We start from the raw sequence: 20,016 nt of genomic DNA on the forward strand, positions 1-20,016 counted from the left end.
GAGACCAGAGGAGGCAAAGACCCCTTATCTGCTGAGACAATTCTCTGCGAAGCCACCGTCATGCCCACCTGATGGGAAGGCAGGGCCAGGTGGTGGTAGGTGGGAAGGAGAACGGTAATTTCTAAAGAAGTGAAGCAACAGCTTTCAAAGATCATAAGATTTCCACAGATTCCAAACTTCTGACCATTAGCTCAAGGACTGGGATAAAATGAACCTTATAATATTTTGGACCAGACGCCCACTGACAGCTCCAGGGTCCCCACCCTCCAGAAAGTCTGCCCAGACAGCTGTGGGCCACACGCTGTCCCCTGGCAGACGGGGGTCACTGAAGAGTTCCTGGCTCACCAGGTGCCCGGAACAGCCCAGGACTCATAACTAATTCAGAAAACACTGACCCAGTTGCCCAGGTCAGCTCAGGGACAGCATCTCCTGGAAAAAGATGACCTCACTTGACCCCTGGAGCTTCTTTGCAGAGAGATGACATGGAAGATGATGATTCTCCCAGCAGAGGCATGCTTCATGTAAAAGGAAATGCTTGTCGAGGAGACTGAACCTGGACAGCCAGACCTGCCCTGTGGGTGGAGAAAGGCTTACCCCTGTGGTACCTGACAGATGCAGAGAATCACCTGAGACCAAGCTCAAGGGCACAGAATCCCTTGAAAGCCTCTTTCAGATGTAACGCACAGACAGGTTGTTTGAATAAAACTTGCTGTGAGACTAAGTCCACCTACAGTTTCTGAGCAGACAGAGCCCCCAGAGCAGTGTAATAGTTTATTTCCCCATTATTTTGATTTGGTTACCACTTAGCAAATCTGAAATTATTCAGATCTAGCATTCTAGGATTCCTAGATGCAAAGGACACGTAGGCTTCTGAGAGCATCACACAGTCTCCAGCTGCAAGGATTTTAACAGCACAAGCCGGGGCAGGAGCCGGGGGCTGAAGATCTGGGGGAGGGGCGCAGGCCCTGGGGTGGGGTTCTGTCTCATCTGTGGCCCCCCGCACGCAGCTTATCACTGTCCACAGTCTGGATGCTGGTGAACTGACACCCCCTTCCCGTTAGCAACAGCGACGGAACAGAAGGAAGCGTCGACACAGGTCCTCAGCTCTGAGACCCTCACGGTGGTAGGGAGCAAGGCAGGGTGCTGCTTGACACTGGGACGCGTGGCAGGGTGTGTGTTGTTTTTTTTTTTAAACAAGCTGAACATGTGAGATCTGATTTTTGGGAGGCTCACAGCAACCAGGAAGGAAACAGGCTGCCAAATGCAACAGAAGGAGGAAGTATTTAAAAAGCTATCAAGATGAGGGTTTAATAACACACACAGCCCATAAAAGACTGCTTTTTAAAAAAATCTTTATTAAGATTCTAAAATATCACAAATATAAATCTGCTTTGAAAAGCAATTTACAGCAAAATTCATGACAAGATTATGTACGACTGTCCAAGGACTGTTCAGCCTGGAGCAGTCCCAGGAGGGAGGTTGGGCTGTGGGAGGCCCTCTGCACCTGCAAAGCCCCCTCCCCAAGAGGCCAATGGCGAGTCTGCCCTGGAGGAGGCTGGCCTGTCTCTCCTGTACTTCAGCTGTGCTCCACACACTTGCCTTCTTAAAAGCCGTGAAAAGAGAAACCGGGAATCGGCCCTCACAGTCTTCCACATCGGGAAACAGGGCTAGACGAGACCACTCCCCACACACTGACACGTGTCCAGCTCCGAGTTGGGGCCCGAAAGGTGAGTTGCAAGATGATGCACACGGCAGGACAGACCGTGTGAGCTACGCCAGTGAGCTCCAGCTATTTAGGGAGACAGGTAACAAAGATGCTGAGCTTGTGGAATCTCAGCACCTTCAGAGGGGATTTGCCTGTGGAGAAAGGGGGGTGATGTGACCACAGGAGAATGGAAGGGCTTACGCTGTGTCTGGATTTTCACGAATAAAATGATTCACAGAAATAAAAGACGGTCACTGGTGCAGGCTTCCCTGGGGATGCAGCTCGGTCACCAGCCTGAGGACACAGCCCATGTCAGACCTGCACCTGTGCTTGCTCGCAGGGACCTGGGAAGAGAGCCTTGTTCACAGCTGAGCCCATAGATGCCTCTCTGCTCATGCTGGGTACAGCTGGACTCAGGTGGTCCCCACGGTCGTGGGCTTGTTGGGCCACGTGGAACAGCTCCTCCGTTGCAAAACAACTGCCTGGCTGGATCTCCGCAAGGTGACTGAGGAGCTTCCGAAGCCGTGGTGTGAAGGAGCTCTCCGTGGTGCTTCAAAGACACTGGTGTCTGCCCGCGGTGTGCCCAAACCTCAGGAACAAGAAACAAGCCAGGGGTGCCCCCGAGACCTTCCCCGCGGACCTAAAACTCTTCCAAATAACAAGGGCCTAAACTCGACAGCATCCTCCACTAACAACAGGCTAGACTGAACTGCTGAGCCCACATCGGGGTCCCTCACCCAGACTGCTTCATGGTTCATCTGCTGCCCCACGCTGTGGGTCCCCCAGACCACAGAAAGCCACCACACACATGCGCTATGCATGTGGACGGGCTGTGGCCCCAGCCAACAGCATCTGCCAGACACGGAGCTCGAGTCAGAGCAGTTTCATGTTGGAAAAGGAGACGAGGGAGCCGCACGTCTGCTTAGAGGGCGGGGTGCCGGCCACGCAGCAGAGCCACGCAGTGGGCCCGCGGTCTCCTGCCCCCTGGGGGTAATGTACCCCAGATGCTCACATCTATAAGATGCATAAGTCACTGTAGCCCACGGAGTGCAATCTATTGTCAGAAGGGGTTCACTCCGAGTGGCTAATGAACTGCTTAAACTGCGCTGAGGGCCTCAAGGTGGGCTTGGCAGAAGTGCCCCAGAGCAGATGAATCTGCACGTGTGGGGGCACGAAGGACCCCTGAGATTTTTTAAGTTTGTGTGTTTCTGTAGAAAAGTAAAATCTGTTGGAAGAATCAAATTCTTCTTGTGGGTACCTCTAAGGAGGAGAATTTGGATTGGCAAAGGGTTTTGCCTTTTTATACTGTCTAACATTTCCGTAGTTAATATGTATTATTTTATCCCTAAAAACGCCTGCCAAAAAAAAAGAAGAAGAAGAAATGACATTTCCAGGCCTCACTGCTTACTAAGCTGGATAAAAGCGACAATCTGTCTAATGCAAGTTTGCTGAATGACTTAAAGACACAGACTAGGATAAGAGAATGTTGGTTCGAACACCGAGCCTAGAAGTCATGGCAATTACTTCCTGCTGCTGCTGCATCGCTTCAGTCATGTCTGACTCTGTGCGACCCCATAGACGGCAGCCCACCAGGCTTCCTGTCCCTGGGATTCTCCAGGCAAGAACACTGGAGTGGGTTGCCATTTCCTTCTCCAATGCATGAAAGTGAAAAGTGAAAGTGAAGTCGCTCAGTTGTGCCCAACTCTATCGACCCTGTGGATTGCAGCCCACCAGGCTCCTCCGTCCATGGGATTTTCTAGGCAAAAGTACTGCAGTGGGGTGCCATTGCCTTCTCCAATTACTTCCTAGCAGGACAAAAATAAGCTGCTACACCATGGTCCAAATATCAGTACTTTTCCAAAAGGAACAATGAATAAGTGGTCAGGTTCACTTAAGCAAGTAGATATCTTAGTAATTCTATAAAAAGCTGTGTTTGGAAAAAGCCCAATAATTCTAAGGCCCTGTCAAACTGCCACTGGCATGAGGAAGCGTATAATAGACAAAATAAGCAAAAACAGCTCCCTGGGCCTGCAGTTGCTCAATCTGCAGAGCCCCGTCCTGCCCTCGCTCGGGGCCTCCCCCAGGCCAGGCGAGGGCTCCTCCTCGTAGTGTTGCCACGGTAGCCAGTCTCCTAACAAACAGGACAAGAGGGGAAACGCTCACCAGGCTGCAGAAGCACATCTTGGGCTGTTGATCTGTCAATCTTTCTCTTTTTGCTATAGCAATAATTTCTATAGCATTAGAGATAAAAAGACAAACAAAAAATATCTTAACCAGTCAGTACGAAGTGACAAAACACGGTGCTCAGGGTGGCCCTAATGCTTTTGGCTTGAGAAACACCACAGGGTCACACCAGCTGCGTTCTGGGCTGGGGGTTCGGGGATTGCAGACAGGAGGTGGTGGGCCACCCAGGTGGGGACCCCCGGAGCCGAGTCTGTCCTGCCGTCAGCGTCCCGAGGCACGTCAGCCACAGCGGCTGGCACACTCCTCCTCTGGGCAGAAGGGCCTCACACGTAGATTCTACTTCCCTGAGAAACAGACTGGCACTTGGGCGCCTCCGTGCCATCCTAGTGGTCAGCAACGAAGCACAGGTTTCTCGGTCTTCATGAAAGAAAGAGTTCACATCAGACTGAAGACTGCAAGTCAGTAAATGTAAACCACATGACGATGAGTTTTCACATTGTCATCAGGGTCCACAGAAGACCCTGAAAAGCATTCTTTCTTCTGGAAAAAGCTCATGTGTCAGGTTGATTTTCTACCAATGTTCTCCTCAGGAGGAAGTCCCCGTTCCCACATTTCACAGAGAAAGAGCAGGGGCCCAGCCAGCCGCTCTCCTCGCGCGTATTCACGCGCGCGCCGTCTCTGGCCCCGGGGCTCTCACTCCTGGATGGAGGAGTGGCGGGGGGGCCTGTGGAAGTCCTCCGGGCCGCCGACGTGCTCGGGCAGGTCGTAGCCCCTGAGGAAGTGTCCGCTGTTTTGCTGAGCAAAATAATACAGCTGTCTGGCCAACAGAGGCTCAACCTGCAGTGAAGATTGAACAAGACATCATGGCCATCTGGCAATAACCCTCCACACCTAAGGACACGGTCACACGTACAGTCAGGTGCTGCGACCGTGAAGACGTGTCACGTGAGGAGCCTTCTGGAGGACACACCGACCTACAAACAGGATCTACTGAATTCTACGCTTCAGGTGAACGGAAAGGTAATAATGCTGTTTGTAAACCAACTGCCGCTTGAAATTTACACTAAACTAGAACTAAATGAAGCACATTGGTAAAATGACCACATTAAGGGTGGATTCACGGTGCGTGCGTGCTCAGTCACAGCCGTTGCGTCCAACTCTTTGCAACCCTATGTTCTGTAGCTAGCCAGGCTCCTCTGTCCATGGGGTTCTCCAGGCAAGAACACCAGAGTGGGTTGCCAAGCCGTCCTCCAGCGGATCTCCCTGACCCAGGGATCAAACCTGAGTCTCGTTAAAGTTTAAGGTAATCCGGTAAGTTAGACCAATGGACTTAATTTTCCACATCTGCCGTTTAACAGGGATGGTGGAAAAAGAGAAGTTAACTGACCCCAGATGCCTCTAGTCTCAGTACGAGGGTGGAGCACATTCACCGAAGAGTATTCAGTGCTCAGCTTCTTCTGAATCACAGTAAGAAACGAAGCACATGCGTCCTGGCAGGTGTGCGAGTCCACATACAGTGGCTCGAGCATAACTCATCTGAAGCCACTGAAGCAAATCCAACTCATGGTAAGAGGAGCAAGGCTCCTGGGTGCACCCAGGGTGCCGGCCGACCCAGGCCAGCGCGTGCCAGCCCCGAGACTCAGACGCAGGGCTCACCACCGTCTTCCGAGGTGTTGTGTGCCCGCGCCGAGGTCATCCAGGCCTTGGACAGTTGTTAACAAGAAGCCGTTATCATATCAGTAACTGTTGGCCAGTGAGAGTTCACGAGAAAACTCCAAAGGTTTATGGGGACTACATTTCTGCTGGTTGGTCAGTTGTTTTTTGATTTTATGACCAAGAAGCAGGGGTTGTGTGGATACATATACATGTATGGCCAAGCCCCTTTGCTGTCCACTTGAGACTATCACAACATTGTTAGTTGGCTATACTCTAAAATCAAACTAAAAGTTTTTTTAAATTTTAATTAAAATCTTTCTTAAAAGACGTGACCTGAATTCTATTATTGTTTGGTGTGACTTTCCCTGCTGCTATTTGTCACCTGGGCCTGTTAATAACTTTCACAGGTCACAGCCACACAGACGCTTCAATTTCAAATTTGAAAATCCCAAGTACTCAAAACTCTGCTTTCTGTGGCCAATCAATGCTACATGTTATTTCTCTAAACCTTCCTCTTTCCTTTTCTGTGAAAGGTGTTTACTCAGTGCAGGTGAGCCCACGCTAGACTCTGCTGGAAAGCGTGACCTGGCCTGAGCTGCCCAAAGGCCATAAGAGATTCCGCTCCACCAAACACACACAGCCCTCAGCTCCTGACAATTAAATAAATTCTAATAACCAGAAATAAAAGAGGATGGGGGCCTTTTGGAGGGGGCTTACACAATACTCAAGTCAGGGGGAAAGCTTCCCCTTAAGGGAAGATCAGCTAGAAGGCATTTTTAAAGTAACATTAAATGTCAAGAATTTTAAAGGGCAACTTTTAGCCCCATCCTTTTAAATCCCTATGAAATGGGAATATGACTATTTCCTTGGAAAACAAAACAGATGGGATGGGTACAGTACAGGCCAGAGGTCACCCCTGGTGGTGATGGGCAGGTGTCCAGGGCGGGGAGGCCCTGCTCGCCGGACACCCTCCCTCCCAACCCGCCCAGGGTCCGGAGCGCTTATTTCCCATCTGAACTCCTCTAAGTGGGGCCCTGCCCTGATTCACGTGAAGGTAACCGGACACTCACGTGGGCAGTGATGAGCTTGCGCTGCCTCTGAGGATCTGGGAACTCCTCCCCGAAGCACAGAGTCACCTGGAACCTTGGCAGTGGCCGGCCGTGGTGCGCGAACGCCTGCAGCTCTGCAGACCAAGGAAGAGGTTCAGAGACCCACACGCTGGACACGGGGCGGGGATGGGAGCCCACGCAGATGTGGAGGCCAGACAGCAGTGAGGGCGGGACCAGAGGCGGGGTGCACATGACTGTTCCCACGGGTCTCCCCCGGCGCTTCGCCTTCACCTCTAGGGGGCTGCACCCCAAGAGGGGGTGCTCGTTTTGCAGCTTTGGACCCACAAGGAGGCAAAGGTCTTAGAAGGAGTAGGGGAGCCCGAAAAGGAAATGGAGCTATGTTGAGCCAAAAGAATCGTTTACACAGAGGAGAATCTGCTTTTTCCAAAAAATCAGAAGTTTCTGATTTGACCCAGAACCTCCAAGCCACAGTCTGTGGTGCCCACGACCTCTGACACCGCAGAGTGCAGGATGTTATCTTGGAGACCCAGTGACTCTGAGCTGCTTCCCTCAGAAGGGAGGGTGGGATGAGGCCCCGGCCCCGGCCCACACCGGCCCACCTTCACCAGCGCCCTGGCCCCGCCCCCAGAGCACATGTCAGTCCGCAGAGGAGAGGCTCACATGGGCGCGGCCGCGTGTGCACAGCCGTGGTGGCCTTATCAGATGTGCGCGCGGGCTGCGGGGCTGTCCCCAGGAGGTTGCAGATCCTGAATGGGTAGATATCAAAGATTTCCACTGTTCTCTTCAACCGAAGAAGTTTCTAGCTAACTCAGTGGACCATTGACTTCCTGCTTTTTTTTTCTTCCAGAATTCAAATCAAACCTAACTGACTTCAGCAGAACATGTGCCAGGCTTCCACACTGCGAGGGGGCGGGGGTGACACCCACGCCTCTGCGTTGGCTCAGTTCTCTGAAACAGTTGGCTGAGAGGCCTGGAGGCTCGAGAAGGTTCGCGGGAATCCCTGACTGGAGGGGCCTGTCTGCACAGCTGCAGCTTTTAGTTCACAGTTTCCTCCTCGAACCTCAGAAAACACTTCAGACAGAGGTTGCACCAGCACAGAGCACAGCCCTGGGTCACAGGGAAAGAGCAAAACCGAAGCAGCTCCTGGTCGGAGACAACATGAGGGATGCACAGCCCCACATGAGGACAAGAGGGAGCACACAGCCCCCCATGAGGGACACACAGCCCCCCATGAGGACATGAGGGAGCACACAGGCCCCCATGAGGGAGCACACAGCCCCCCATGAGGACAAGAGGAAGCACACAGCCCCCATGAGGACATGAGGGAGCACACAGGCCCCCATGAGGGAGCACACAGCCCCCCATGAGGACATGAGGGAGCACACAGCCCCCCATGAGGGAGCACACGGCCCCCCATGAGGACATGAGGGAGCACACGGCCCCCCATGAGGACATGAGGGAGCACACGGCCCCCCATGAGGACATGAGGGTGCACACGGCCCCCCATGAGGACAAGAGGGAGCACACGGCCCCCCATGAGGACATGAGGGAGCACACGGCCCCCCATGAGGACAAGAGGGAGCACACGGCCCCCCATGAGGACATGAGGGGACACACGGCCCCCCATGAGGACAAGAGGGAGCACACGGCCCCCCATGAGGACATGAGGGAGCACACGGCCCCCCATGAGGACATGAGGGAGCACACGGCCCCCCATGAGGACATGAGGGGACACACAGCCCCCCATGAGGACAAGAGGGAGCACACAGCCCCCCATGAGGGAGCACACAGCCCCCCATGAGGGAGCACACAGCCCCCCATGAGGACATGAGGGAGCACACAGCCCCCCATGAGGGAGCACACAGCCCCCCATGAGGACAAGAGGGAGCATACAGCCCCCCATGAGGACATGAGGGGACACACAGCCCGTCATGAGGGGGCGTATAGCCCCCCATGAAGAAGCACACAGCCCCACCTGATGGGGCCCACAGTCCCAGAGGCTGACAGCCATGTCCAACAGAGCTCCCTTCCTACAGCTGCGGGGCCAGAGACACCCCAAGAAGTGAGGACCCCTTCTCCAGGATGAAGCCCCTCCCACCCACAGTGAACCTTCTGAATCCAAGACCTGTTACCTCGAAGAGACCCAGAGCCAGGCTCTTTCAGACTTGGCCACGGACCTCAGACTCCCGGCTCCTCCTCGAGCCCCGCGGCAGGCGGTCCACACGCTGGGCCCAGGGTGGACAGCCCCATGTGTCGCGAGGCCTGGGGGTTGCTGCCAGGGACCAGAGGCTAGCTCTCCCTCCTCCTCCCGGTTTGCCTCTGGGGGAGGGTGAGTCACCAGGGACATGTTTACTTGGGCAACGAAAGAGAATCTAGAGCAGCCTCAGCAAATGTGAGCCACGAACCCTGGAGCTGAGCATGGTCTCTGCTGGCAGACTGCAGGGGCTGTGCTCCAGGTGAGCTGAATCAAGAAGCAGCTTTGGGGAAGGGGAGGCCCAGGAAAGCCCAGACACAGGCTGTTTCTGAAGGAGGCGCTTATACAAAAAGAGCTAAGGATGAGGGAGAACCAGCTCTCTGCCCAGAAGAGGCCTGATGATGGGGGCAGCCGAATGGGCACAGGACGGACTCCCCCACAAGGTGGCCCAGGACTCACAAAAGCCCAGACCTGATTTAGCTGCCACGAAATCAATACTAGGAAAACAAAACCTGGTGACTCTGGAAAATGTGATTTGAAATCTAGAAACAACTCATAATTTCCCCTCTGCAAAATCAGTTCAGCACACTCACCGGGGTCCCACCTGCTGGGAGACATCTGCTGAGGGTGACACATCTCACAACCATGAGCGTTGGCGACACAGCTCTACCTTAAACTTTTCTAGGAACCGTAAAAGAGCTGAAACACCAGCAGATATGCTTGCTGAGACCACTTGTGCCAGTAAAACAGGAGCCTTATTGGCCGGTGAGGAGTAGGTACATCCTAAAATTTTAAGACCTCAGCCTGAACCACAGCCCCGGGACAACCTCCCACTGTCCCCAGGCCCCCGCAGATGGGGTGACAGGTGAACCAACAGGAGACCTACTCCGGAGTCGGGCCTGGTGGGTGCAGGGCCGCAGAGAAGGAAGCCCTGCTGAGCGACCTGCTGCCATGACCCTCGCGGGGGCACACCAACCATCAGCAGCTCCACACTCCCAGGCCCAGCTCGCACAGGCGCCCCATTCCGGCCAAGCCTCTCCACCTCACCTGACAGGAACTGCTGCGTGTCAAACAGCTTGCAGGTCTGGTCTCTCTCCAGCTTGTTGGGCCGGTCACTGCATATCGCCAGGGGCCCGTCCCAGTAGATTCTGCTCTGGCACAGTCTCTTGGCATAAAGCCCATCGGGGGCCATCCAGAGGACCACGCCCCTCTCCAGGTGGCTCAGCAGCTTCTCGATGTTCTTTCTCTGGCTGTTGTCCTCTGGGTAGGGAAACAGGACCTGGTCCAGGCTGCTGGCGTCGTAGGTGTGGCCGTGGGAGATCCGGCAGCCCTCGGGGCTGGACGTGGTCAGCTCCTTGACCAGGACTTCCCGGTAGTAGAGGCAGATGTGGAGCCGGCAGTCTGCAATCACAGCGCTGACGGTCAGTGCGGGCTCCGAGCCTGGGGCTGATACTCAGCAGGGGGCCAGGCGACTGCCCGAAAAGAGCATCCTTGGTGGGACGCCTGTACCAAGGAGTCTGGGGGGAGACACTGCAAGGCCTATGACCCTCTCTGAGCCTGAGCCCGCCCAATGGTGGAGGACTTCTGCATCAGTCTGTGACGCTCTCTAACCCAGCATTTTTCCAAATGTGTGGGACACAGAATCCAGGGGAGAGCTCAGTAGTGGTGATGACAGCATTCATGTCTAACGCACCACGTCACACGCCACCAAACAGAGGTCGTTTTAAGCCTGGCCGTCAGTTTTGACTTTGGAAGAAGTACCCTACCTTAAATAATTCTTATTAGCAAAAAAGTACAATGGTCTTTCAGAAAAAAGGCAAATATGTCCACAAATCCAAAACTACACTAAAAACATCAGTATGATGTCATTTAGGAAAAGAAAATCACACACATAGAAACACACTGAAGTCTGGGGAAGGACAAGCCTTGATGACTGGTGAGCTCTGAGTGGCGGCACTGTTTTTATTTCACATTTTTGCTTTGCTGATTTTTACCTTATTTTCCCACTGTGCATATTCTACTCTTGTTATAAAATTACCTCGTGGAGGAAACAGCCCAAGCGTAAAGGCAGCTGAGACGCACCTTGCTTTCTGTTTGAGTCTGAGGATGGCTCTAGAGTCGTGCTTTCTCCAAAACTAAACAATATGAGCTCATTTCTGAAATATTGCTGATTTTAGAATCCTCTCTAAAATCTGACCAATGGCCTGAAAGGACCAACCTGGTTTGCCGAGGGCCCCAGACCTGAAATACGAGGGGCAACCGTGTGGGGCTCAAGCCTGAGTGGGTGGCCGACCTTGGACAAACGGCTAGGATGGTAATCTGTACTGAGCGCAGCCAAAGAAACCCACGAAAGCCTCTCATTCCTCAAGGGTAGGTTTTGAGACTCAGACAATCCACATTACTGCCTCCAGCCGCCTCTGCCACTCCTGCCGCTGTGAACCCCAAGGAGTGGGTGTTGGCTACCCAGGGTTTCATTTCGTTGAACGTCATCCGAAATCACGAGGTCACAGGGATATAAATAGCTGTTTATTTCCTACTTTCTAGGCACACACTCAAGTCTTAGGTGCTTAAGGAAAGGGTTTGAAAGTTTCTAAAAACAACACAGGCCTTTCTGCTCAGACACCTCTGCTCCCTCTACCATCCAGGAGCATCTGAGAAAGGCAGCAAGCCTTCTTCAGAACCTCAGAACCAGAAAGAGCCCATCGGCCAGCCCAGCTCTCCCGGGAGCAAGGGAGGGCCCCAGCTGTGCTCTCTTGAAACCTGGAGAATCCAGCTTGTTTCCTGTCGCTGATTTTCAAAAAGGGCAGGGAGCAGGGTGAGAATTCCAAAGCATAAGCTATTCATTTTTAACATATGCAAGTCTCATTTTAAAACAATCAAAACATTATCTAAAAGATAAATATACATATATCACACCTGCTTAGTACAGCTCAAGGTGTTTTCCATAAAACAGGTGAGATGGCTGAGATCCAGGCCTCTTTTAGAGATGAAACTCTAAAGACCAGATCTGATCTGGATTTGTTTGTTAGACACACCACACTCAGAGGAAGAGCAAGATGCTGGTTGCGAAGGCACTGTACGTGATGGGGAGAAAGAACCCAGAGCTAGCATCCTGGGAAGCCCACAGGCCACCTGTCTGCAGCTAAGCCTGCAAGGACGATGAGGAGCCCTGCTGTGTGGTATGAGAAGCTGCTGAAGGGTGGGGGGCCCTTGGCAAATGGAACTGGGGCAACTGCACATTCCTGGAGAGCTGACACGGCTCAGATCCACCTGGAGAAGTGGGCCAGCCTGGGAAGCTGGCCCCGGATGCTAACTCTTCTACCCACTCCAGACCCCAGCTGCGCTCACGGACCCCTCAAATCCACCCAAAGTGAGAGGACCCTCGCAGACGCCGCCTCCGGGGGGCCCCACTCACCTGAGAGGGCCAAGGCTTCGGCAGACCTTATGCTTGGCTCTATGGGGATCCCGGGGGCCTGGGACTCAGGCGGGGCACAAGCATAAAAGGTTCCTGTGACCTGGCAACCTGCATTTGCAAATAAAAATCAGATGCCGTCTAACAGAGTCCCTCGGACACAGAGGGAAGTTGCCTCTGCCTGAGGGTGGCCCGTCAGCCCCGGGGGTGCACCAGGCTGGGAGGGAAGGGCCTGGGCCCTCTAGTGCGACACTGCCCACCCACACACACCCCTCCCGAGAGGCGAGGAGGCTGAGGTCCTACTGAAAAACCGAGGCTGAAGAAGGACGGAGCCTTTTCGTAGCCGTAGCCGGAAGGAACCTTGGCGTTGCCTCTGCAATCTTCCTCCCTCTCTCCCTTCCTTCCTTCCCTGCTTTTTTGTCATTAACCCCTCCAGCGCCTCACAGGCACCTGTGTGTGTGTGAGTCTGCTGAGAATGTTTGAGACCTACTGTCCTGGTCACTTTCCAGGCCACAGGGCAGCGTTCACCGTGCACGCCAGGCTCAACCCCCAGGTGTCACTCGTCTCCTGGCTGGAAGGCTGTGCCCTGTCCCTGCACAGCTGATGGACAGGGTGACTGAGTCCAGAGGCTGTGCGATTCACCCCATGTGCACAGCGAGCTCACCGCAGAGCTGAGCCCAGGTTTCTACATGAGTTCCAACCTCCAAAACCCTACACGTTGCTAGGCCCGGTTCATTAGTTGCTGCTCCTGGGTTCAGGAGGAAAGGGAACCACGTCTCCAGCCGGCACAGCAGCTGTATTGTGTGAGGTTAACAGAGAGTGTGTGCCAGAACCTCAGTTGGCTGGCGCATCATGTAAGGTCACTTATGTGTCAAGATCTGTCCACCAGCCTGCCCTCTGCACCCGGGTCACTAGTTCAGCGGAGCTGATGCACCAGACCCGGGTCTGAGCTGCATAAACCTGTCCAGCATCAGCTGACTCTCCCACCACAATATGGAAAACCGACTTTTGCTTCAAATCACTCCTAAAAAGCTAATAAAACCAAGTTTTGTGATTAAAAAAAAATATGTCACTCAAAACCAATCTTAAATCATAGGCTACTTCTTCAATTCCATAAGCCAAGAGTGAGCTGGACATGACTGGGAAAAGGAGCCGATACTACCAGAATATTCAAAAGATCTAGGTGTTGACGGGTCTCAGGATTGCTGTGTAAACAACTAACTCACAGGTCCTGACGGCTTCTGCTCTGATGCCCTGGACACACTGCGTGGAATTTTCTCTGCACTTAGCAGACGAGTGCTTCTGAGACGGGCCTTGTTCTGAGGGTGGGGGAAGGCCTCCAGGGGCCACGGCGTCCAGTCCAAGAGCAGCACCTGCCAGGCCCTCTTCTGCGGAGACCTTCTGTGTTTCCTTCACAGGATTTACACGGCCCTTTCCTACTATCACCTCTAATCCCAGGAACGAATGCCTGGACACACCGCTGCTTAAGAGAAATCCTCTGGGTCCCTGCGGGCTGACCTGGGTGCAGGAGGGCTGGGCCACAGCTGTGGGATGCCAGCTTTACAGATGTGTAGACAGAGACAGTCAGGATTAAAGGACGGTCCAGCCTTCTCTGGGAACACTAACAAAATCAACTACTTCTTGCCCAAGATTAAAAATAAAATTTAAGATTGTTCAAGGAGGGAGAAACATGTTAGCTTACTAAACATAAAGTCGGCCAGTCTGAATTCTGATGTTCCCTGTCCTGTGTAGCTGGGCTCTGGGGTCAGGGGACCTGGAAGTGGTCCCTAGCCCTCAGTCTCACTGGGCAGCTGTGGGCATACTGCTTACATTCTGTGAAAAGCAGGGCAGCTTCCTGGGGCCTGGCGTGACCCCTGGTTCCATGACGCAGCCCCGAGTCTGTCCAGGCACACGGTGGGCTGGGCACCGTGGACCTGGAGTCCTCTGGGACACGTGCCCTCCTTTACCGCGTGCAGGGCCCTCCCCGGCAGCTCTGAGCAGGGAGAGAGCCACGCGACTGCCCTGAGGTCAGGCCAGGAGGGGCCCTCTGGCCACAGGCCCTGCCCTTACCATTTTCACAGGCTGGGCCTTGCCAGTGGTGGCCGCGGGGTCCGAAGGTCACGGGACACTGGTACGGGATCTCTGCGTGCGGCTGGTCTGGGACGAACTCCCTCCAGCCCCGGTCGTGGGGCGGGATCATGTAGTTGTGAACCTGCTGGAGGAATCAGAGGAGGGCTGGGGTGGAGAGCGGCCAGCTCAGGGTCAGCCTGGGGGAGCCCTCCAGACTCCTCGGGGACCGCTTGTGTGGCGGGCAGCCAAATCCTCTTATTATCAGAAAAGCTGTGGTGGAAACTCGCCACGAAGAATCGAAAGCACAAATGAGACAGTGCTGTAAAGCGACGCTTTATGTGAGGCTTTATGTGACGCTTCATCATATGGCTAAACCAAGAGCCCTGCTGGGGGTTCTGCCTCCCTTCCACCAAAGTGAATAAAACAGAGCTGGAATTCACATCGAAAAGTCTGACGGGGTCAGCTGCCCTGTGGTTTCACATGATAAAGCCCTGCTTCCAAAACCTTTGGCTTCCACAAAAGGTCTGTTTCCCAGAAGATTTCAGAGTCAATGGGGAAATCTAACCAGCAAGCAGATACACCCACCCTCATCTCCCTCTCCTCAAACCAGCAGCACCAGGTAGAGACTGAAACATTCATCCAGTGACCTGGGATGTGGCTTGGCAGTTTGACAAACAGCAAAAACAGAGTTCTGTTTGCTTCTGTTCACAGGTCTCTCCCGCACGTAGGGTCTGGCCCAAGTGCCTCTCGCAGGCCGAGTCTCCCCTGCTCGAAGCCCTGCCCCTCCCATACCTGAGCAGGCAGTGAGGGGTAAGGAGTCGGCATGCTGTACGGGTGGCTCATGGGCATCTGCGGGTCCTCCAGGGTCAGCTGCTTCGCTCCTGAGGGTTTGGGGAAAAGGGAAATGCACAGTGTGAAAAAGGAACTGACAGGATGAAATGCCAAATCTTAGAAAAATACCTGAGAGTCTAATTCCTAGAATGCATAGCACAGTGTTGACAAATAAGGCATTTTTCTGCAATTCCCTTGGGCAATTGTTTGTCTGGGCCATTAAACTGGTTCCTACAAGGTGCCGCAAAGCGAGCACAAGTAGAGAAGCCCGAGGACGATGGGCCTCGTGGCACGAGCTCCCCCAGCAGATGTCCATCTAGTGAGGTCACCTGTGGTTTGTTAAACTGGGCCCTGCTCTGGGTCAGAATCTTGGAAAGTGGGAACCTTAGTTTTAACAAGCAGCCCAGTTGACCATGGCAAAGTCTAAATGTTGACACTTCTCTTACTACAAATGGTAACGATGTGTAGATCATGAACCTTCCCTTCCTCAAAATGGCTAATCACGAGAGACAGATGAATAAGTAAAGCTTCAAACAGCTTTCCCATTTTTGGCTTGGAAATCTGGCCCATATCTTGGGAGAACAAACTAGAACACACACACATATGCACATGCACAGCAGGAGACCAGGAGTCTGAGACATTATCCTGCACTGACACCACGGGAACTTCAACTTGTGACCCAGAGAAGCTGGGAAAACCGCCTGCCAGGCTTGAATGGGAGGCTACAAAAGCGGCAAAACAGGGAACCGTCGGGAGGCACAGGTGCAGGCGGCCCCGGCCCGGGAAGCCCACCTTTCTTGGCTCCCTCGGGGACGATCCGGTACACTTTGTAGGGGTCCGAGATGTCCAGCTGGCTCCGCTCCACCAGCTCCTCGAAGTCGTTGCTCTTGTTCAGAGCACACCGCAGGCGTGTCTTCCAGGTGGGAGGGTCTGGCTTGTCGATGCCTTCTCGAAACTTCCCTTTAAACAGTGCCCAAGCCTGGTGGGAAAGAAGTGGGGAAAAGTTAAAATGCAGGTCTTTCAAAAAAGAATCTGGAAATTGTATTTCTAAAGGAAAGAATGGCGGCAGGGGTTTCAGATCCACAGGAATGTGGGACAGAGACACACACACAATGTGTTTATGAAAGACAGGTAAGATTGAGGACCCGCAAGGCCCACCCACCCACTGGAGCAGTTAGGCTGGAAGCAAGGGCAGAGCTGTGGGCTGAGGGACCACCACATGGCACCTCTGGACGTTAGGGAGCCTGAGGCAAGCCTTACTCTTCGGGCAAGTTCCCTGAGGAAGTCCCCTCCACGCTCTGCCCACAGGTGGTGGGGCTGGGCCTTAAAGCACTGGCCGCTGGGTGAACTGCCCAAGGGGAAAACGGTCAGGACAGGGACACACACACAGGGCAAAGAGAAACCCCCAGAGAGAGGCCCAAAGGAGACCCTGAGAGGGAGAGAGAGGAGAAAGAGGAAGGGAGACACGGAGAAAACTTTCCAGGGAGAGACTCGGGAAGAGGGAGTCACACAGAGACAGTGAGGTAGAGGGAGAGACGCGGCCGAAGGACTAGAGAGAGCCTTTAGGAGAGCGCTGGCCAGAGAGGGGGCCCGAGGGAGGGACAGCGTGGAGAGGGGCGCAGCGCACACGCCTGCCCGCGCGCAAGGAAGAGAACAGTCGATCCGCGGAGGCGAGGAGGTATCCAAAGTTCCAGAAAGAGGGCCCCAGAGAAAGACAGGCGCGGCCTTGGCCCACCCCTCTACCCGGCGGGAGCGCGGACGGGCATCTGACTCCGGGGGACCGCGCGCTCCACGCGCTCAGGCGTGGCACCGGGTCCGCCCTCTGCGAAGTTACCAGAGGAGCCGCGGGACACCCGCGCTCCCGCACGAGGCCCGGCGCGCGCGGCGCGGACCGGCCCCCGGAGCCCGGGTCGGGCTGCGCGCGGGCCCTGGCCCCTCCCAGTCCCGCCCTGGGCACCTTGAAGAGCGCGGCGTCCTCCTCGCGGTTGTAGTCCTGCTTGCCCGCGTGCTTCCAGGGGATGCGGAAGATGCTCTTCTCCTCGTTCTCCCACACCAGCCCCGGGTACTTGCCGCTGTCGATCTGGTCGATGAGCCACTGGCGGAGCTTCCCGTTGCCGCAGCTCACGGAGCTCATGCCGAACTCGCCGCCTCGGCTGCCGCCCTCCAGGTTCATGCCCCGCGCGCCGACGCTGTCGCTTCGCAACCCAGGCTCCGCTCCGGCACTCGCTCTGCGCTGCGGGGAGAGGAGGAGGCCCTCCGGCAATGACCACGAGGCCGCAGAGTCTCGGAGGCGGCGAGGCGCGCGCCGCTGAGTCTGTGACGCCGAAGACCCGAGAGAAGGCCCTTCTCGGCCGCCCCGGCTCGTGCATGCCCTTGGCGCGCCGTCCTGCCGCCACCCTGAGCCCGTCCGCGACCTCACCTTCTGGACGCTCCACTCGCGTTTTCCCCCGCGGCCCGCGCGCTGCCCAGACTCAGGGCTCTGATCTTCGCGCACCCCCGAAATCCGGCCGCCACCACGCGTGGCCCTCCGTTTGCTCACTCGTACTCCCGCTCCCCTGCCCAGGCCCAAGCCGTGGACGGTCCATTTCCCCTGCCACGGTCAGTTTTCGCCCGCGCCCTCTCCCGAGCCCCCACTCCCGGGTGGCCCCGCGTGTTCCGCACGCGGGCTCCCCTGTGGCCTGGCTTTCCAGGTGCCGGGCGGCGGCAGCTCCCCCGCGGCTCTCTCTGAAACCCGCGCACTCTTTGCCCCAAGAATGCCCCGGAGCCCCAGGCAGGTAGCAACGACCAGGTGGCCCGGGAGCCACATGCGACAGAGGGACCTGGCCTCAGGCGGCGAGCGCAGCCTAGTCGTGGGGGATCCCCGCGCCGAGCATCAGCCGGGCAGGGAGGCCCGCGGGCGGAGCGGGGGCGGGAAGGTGCCGGGAAGGCGGGGGTCGCGGAGCGCGGGGCCTCTAGTGGCCTGAATTTGGAGCGCCTCCTCTTCCACCACCGGTTGGGAAGCCACGAGCTCGGGGCCGAGGTGAGTTTGAGCCCAAGAGCGAGGAGCAACAGAAACAGCCTCGGGAGGAAGAAGGGTCCGTCCCCCGCGGTTAAGCGGTGTGGGTCGCTTCGACGACCCCCTCGGCCGCTGATGGCCCGGCGACCTCGTTATCACATCCGGTCCCGCGCGTGGCCTCCCGGGGCCCGGGCTCGGCCGACCCACGGACGCTGGGGCCGCGGGACTCCCCGGCCAAGAGCAGATGGGGTGGGCGTCGGGGCTCCCTCGAGGGGCGTGCTCTCTCCTGGCGCCGACGCTGGGGTGCCCTGCGCTGCCCCGAGGTGGACCCCGCACGGCTGGCCTCGCGCCGGCTTCCTGCGTTCCCCGGCTCGCAGCCCTGGTCCTTCCCGACCCAAGTCTTACCTCGCCCCGACTCGAGCTGAGGGCAGCGGTGAGTCCCAAGTCCAAGCAGTGAAACTAAGCCTCCGAGGTACGAAAGAGGAACTTTATAAAGCTTAAAAGCCGCGCTTGGGGCGGGGCCTACGCGGGGCGGGGCCAACCGGGGCGCCACCTGGCGGGGTGGGGGCTGCGGGCGCAGAGCTGGGCGCGCGGGGCTGGTCTGGGGGTTCCGGGCAGAGCGCCGGGCGCGCGGGGTGCGGCGAGGTCTGCGGACAGAGAGCCGGGGGCGCGGGGCCGGAGCTGGGCTAGGGGCTGCGGACGCAGAGCGGGGGGCGCGGGGCCGGGTCGGAACCCGGGCTGGCGGAGCGCCGGCTCCCAGCTGGGCTCGCGGGGCTGGTCTGGGGGCTCTGGGCAGGGAGCCGGGTGCGCGGGATGGGGTAGTGGGCTGCGGACGGAGAGCCGGGGGCCCGGGGCCGGGCGGCGCTGGGGACGCTCCTCGAGTCGGGCGCACGGGCCAGGGGAACCTCACTCGGGCGGTTTCCTGCCGAGGGCAAGGCGCGAGGGGACCTCGCCTCCGCGCCGGGACCGCTGAGCAGCAGCTCAGCTACGGCGGCGCTGTCAGGGCGGGAAGTGGGGGCGTGCAGGAGCGGGAATCTGGTGCGAAGGGGACTGGGCTTGCAGAGCTCGTAACCAAAGACAGAGGACTGTCCGTGTCGACCGACCGTGGGTGGGTGGGGGGCACCCTTGGCTGTCACCGAGAGCCCCGCCCCTCCGCCGTGTTTAGAGAACATCACACTCATTGAAAAGAAAAAAGGAAATGGCCCAGATACCTTGAGCTATAAACTGCGCTCACACGCTGTCTGCTCTTGAAATGCTCGCATCCTGCTGGTCGGCTCAACTGGAGGACTTCAGTAACTGAGACAAGCACCCCCAGAGCTTTAGTTGTGGCAGCAGGAAAGAACTGGAAGAAGTGCCCTGGTCCACCTCTCAGTGGCATAGTTTTAACCTCAACGTGGGAGAAACAATTTACAAGTGGGAGTTTAAATGGCCAGAATAAGAACAATATTTAAACAGAGGGATTTTACTTAATGTTCCAAGATCTAACCACCTCCCCCCCACCCCCCACAGCATCTTGAATGCTTCAGCATGTTTGTGTAGTTACCAATTTCAGGTAAACCGTCAGATCACTGGTTTCTATATGATTTTAGACCACCACCACCCTAGGTCAACTCGCAACTTTTGAAAAGCTTTTGATTTCACTTATTTCTCAGTTTTTCTTTTAAATATCAGGCCACTGTCTCCCATCCAAAGAAACAACCAAGCTCAGCCTAGAGCAAAACAGCCATGAGGTACAGAGTGGGTAAGCTTTTCCTCAAACTAACGACTTTCTCAGAAATTAACAGGATGCTCTGTTTTTATTCACTCAAGTAAGTTTTCCACTATCAGAGTCTATGTAGTAAACAACAGGGTATTTTTCAAAGAAAATTCTGGTCACGGCGGTTTTCCTTCCTTTCTTCT

General features: G+C 55.8%; 1 protein-coding gene across 3 annotated transcripts; it reads right to left on the reverse strand.

Moving 5' to 3' along the window:
• Positions 1–1,335: 1,335 nt before the first annotated feature.
• On the reverse strand, positions 1,336–18,622 carry IRF4 (interferon regulatory factor 4). Of its 3 annotated transcripts, none has more exons than XM_061399022.1 (9): positions 18,523–18,622; positions 17,080–17,355; positions 15,915–16,101; positions 15,084–15,172; positions 14,292–14,433; positions 12,225–12,332; positions 9,857–10,210; positions 6,616–6,728; positions 1,336–4,726 (listed from the first exon to the last, which is right to left on the reverse strand). In XM_061399022.1, exons 2-9 carry the CDS (start codon positions 17,293–17,295, stop codon positions 4,583–4,585), a joined length of 1,353 nt encoding a protein of 450 aa, XP_061255006.1. In that variant the 5' UTR covers positions 17,296–17,355; positions 18,523–18,622; the 3' UTR covers positions 1,336–4,582. The 3 variants fall into 3 exon arrangements, with proteins under 3 accessions (XP_061255006.1, XP_061255005.1, XP_061255007.1); XM_061399021.1 differs by having other exon boundaries at positions 14,292–14,436; XM_061399023.1 differs by lacking the exon at positions 12,225–12,332 and having other exon boundaries at positions 14,292–14,436.
• Positions 18,623–20,016: the final 1,394 nt, after the last annotated feature.

The sequence above is a fragment of the Bos javanicus genome, chromosome 23 (genome assembly GCF_032452875.1).
Source record: "Bos javanicus breed banteng chromosome 23, ARS-OSU_banteng_1.0, whole genome shotgun sequence".
NCBI lineage: Eukaryota > Metazoa > Chordata > Mammalia > Artiodactyla > Bovidae > Bos > Bos javanicus.

What these genes read in the sequence shown, in the direction of transcription:
- IRF4 (XM_061399021.1), bottom strand. Translation starts at nt 17,295, where the DNA reads ATGAACCTGGAGGGCGGCAGCCGAGGCGGCGAGTTCGGCATGAGCTCC. An exon ending in CACGCAGCAGTTCCTGTCAG is followed by an intron (nt 6,729 to 9,856) that starts GTGAGGTGGAGA and finishes CTTGGTCTGCAG; the next exon opens with AGCTGCAGGCGTTCGCGCAC. An exon ending in GCAAGCTCATCACTGCCCAC is followed by an intron (nt 4,727 to 6,615) that starts GTGAGTGTCCGG and finishes TCTTCACTGCAG; the next exon opens with GTTGAGCCTCTGTTGGCCAG.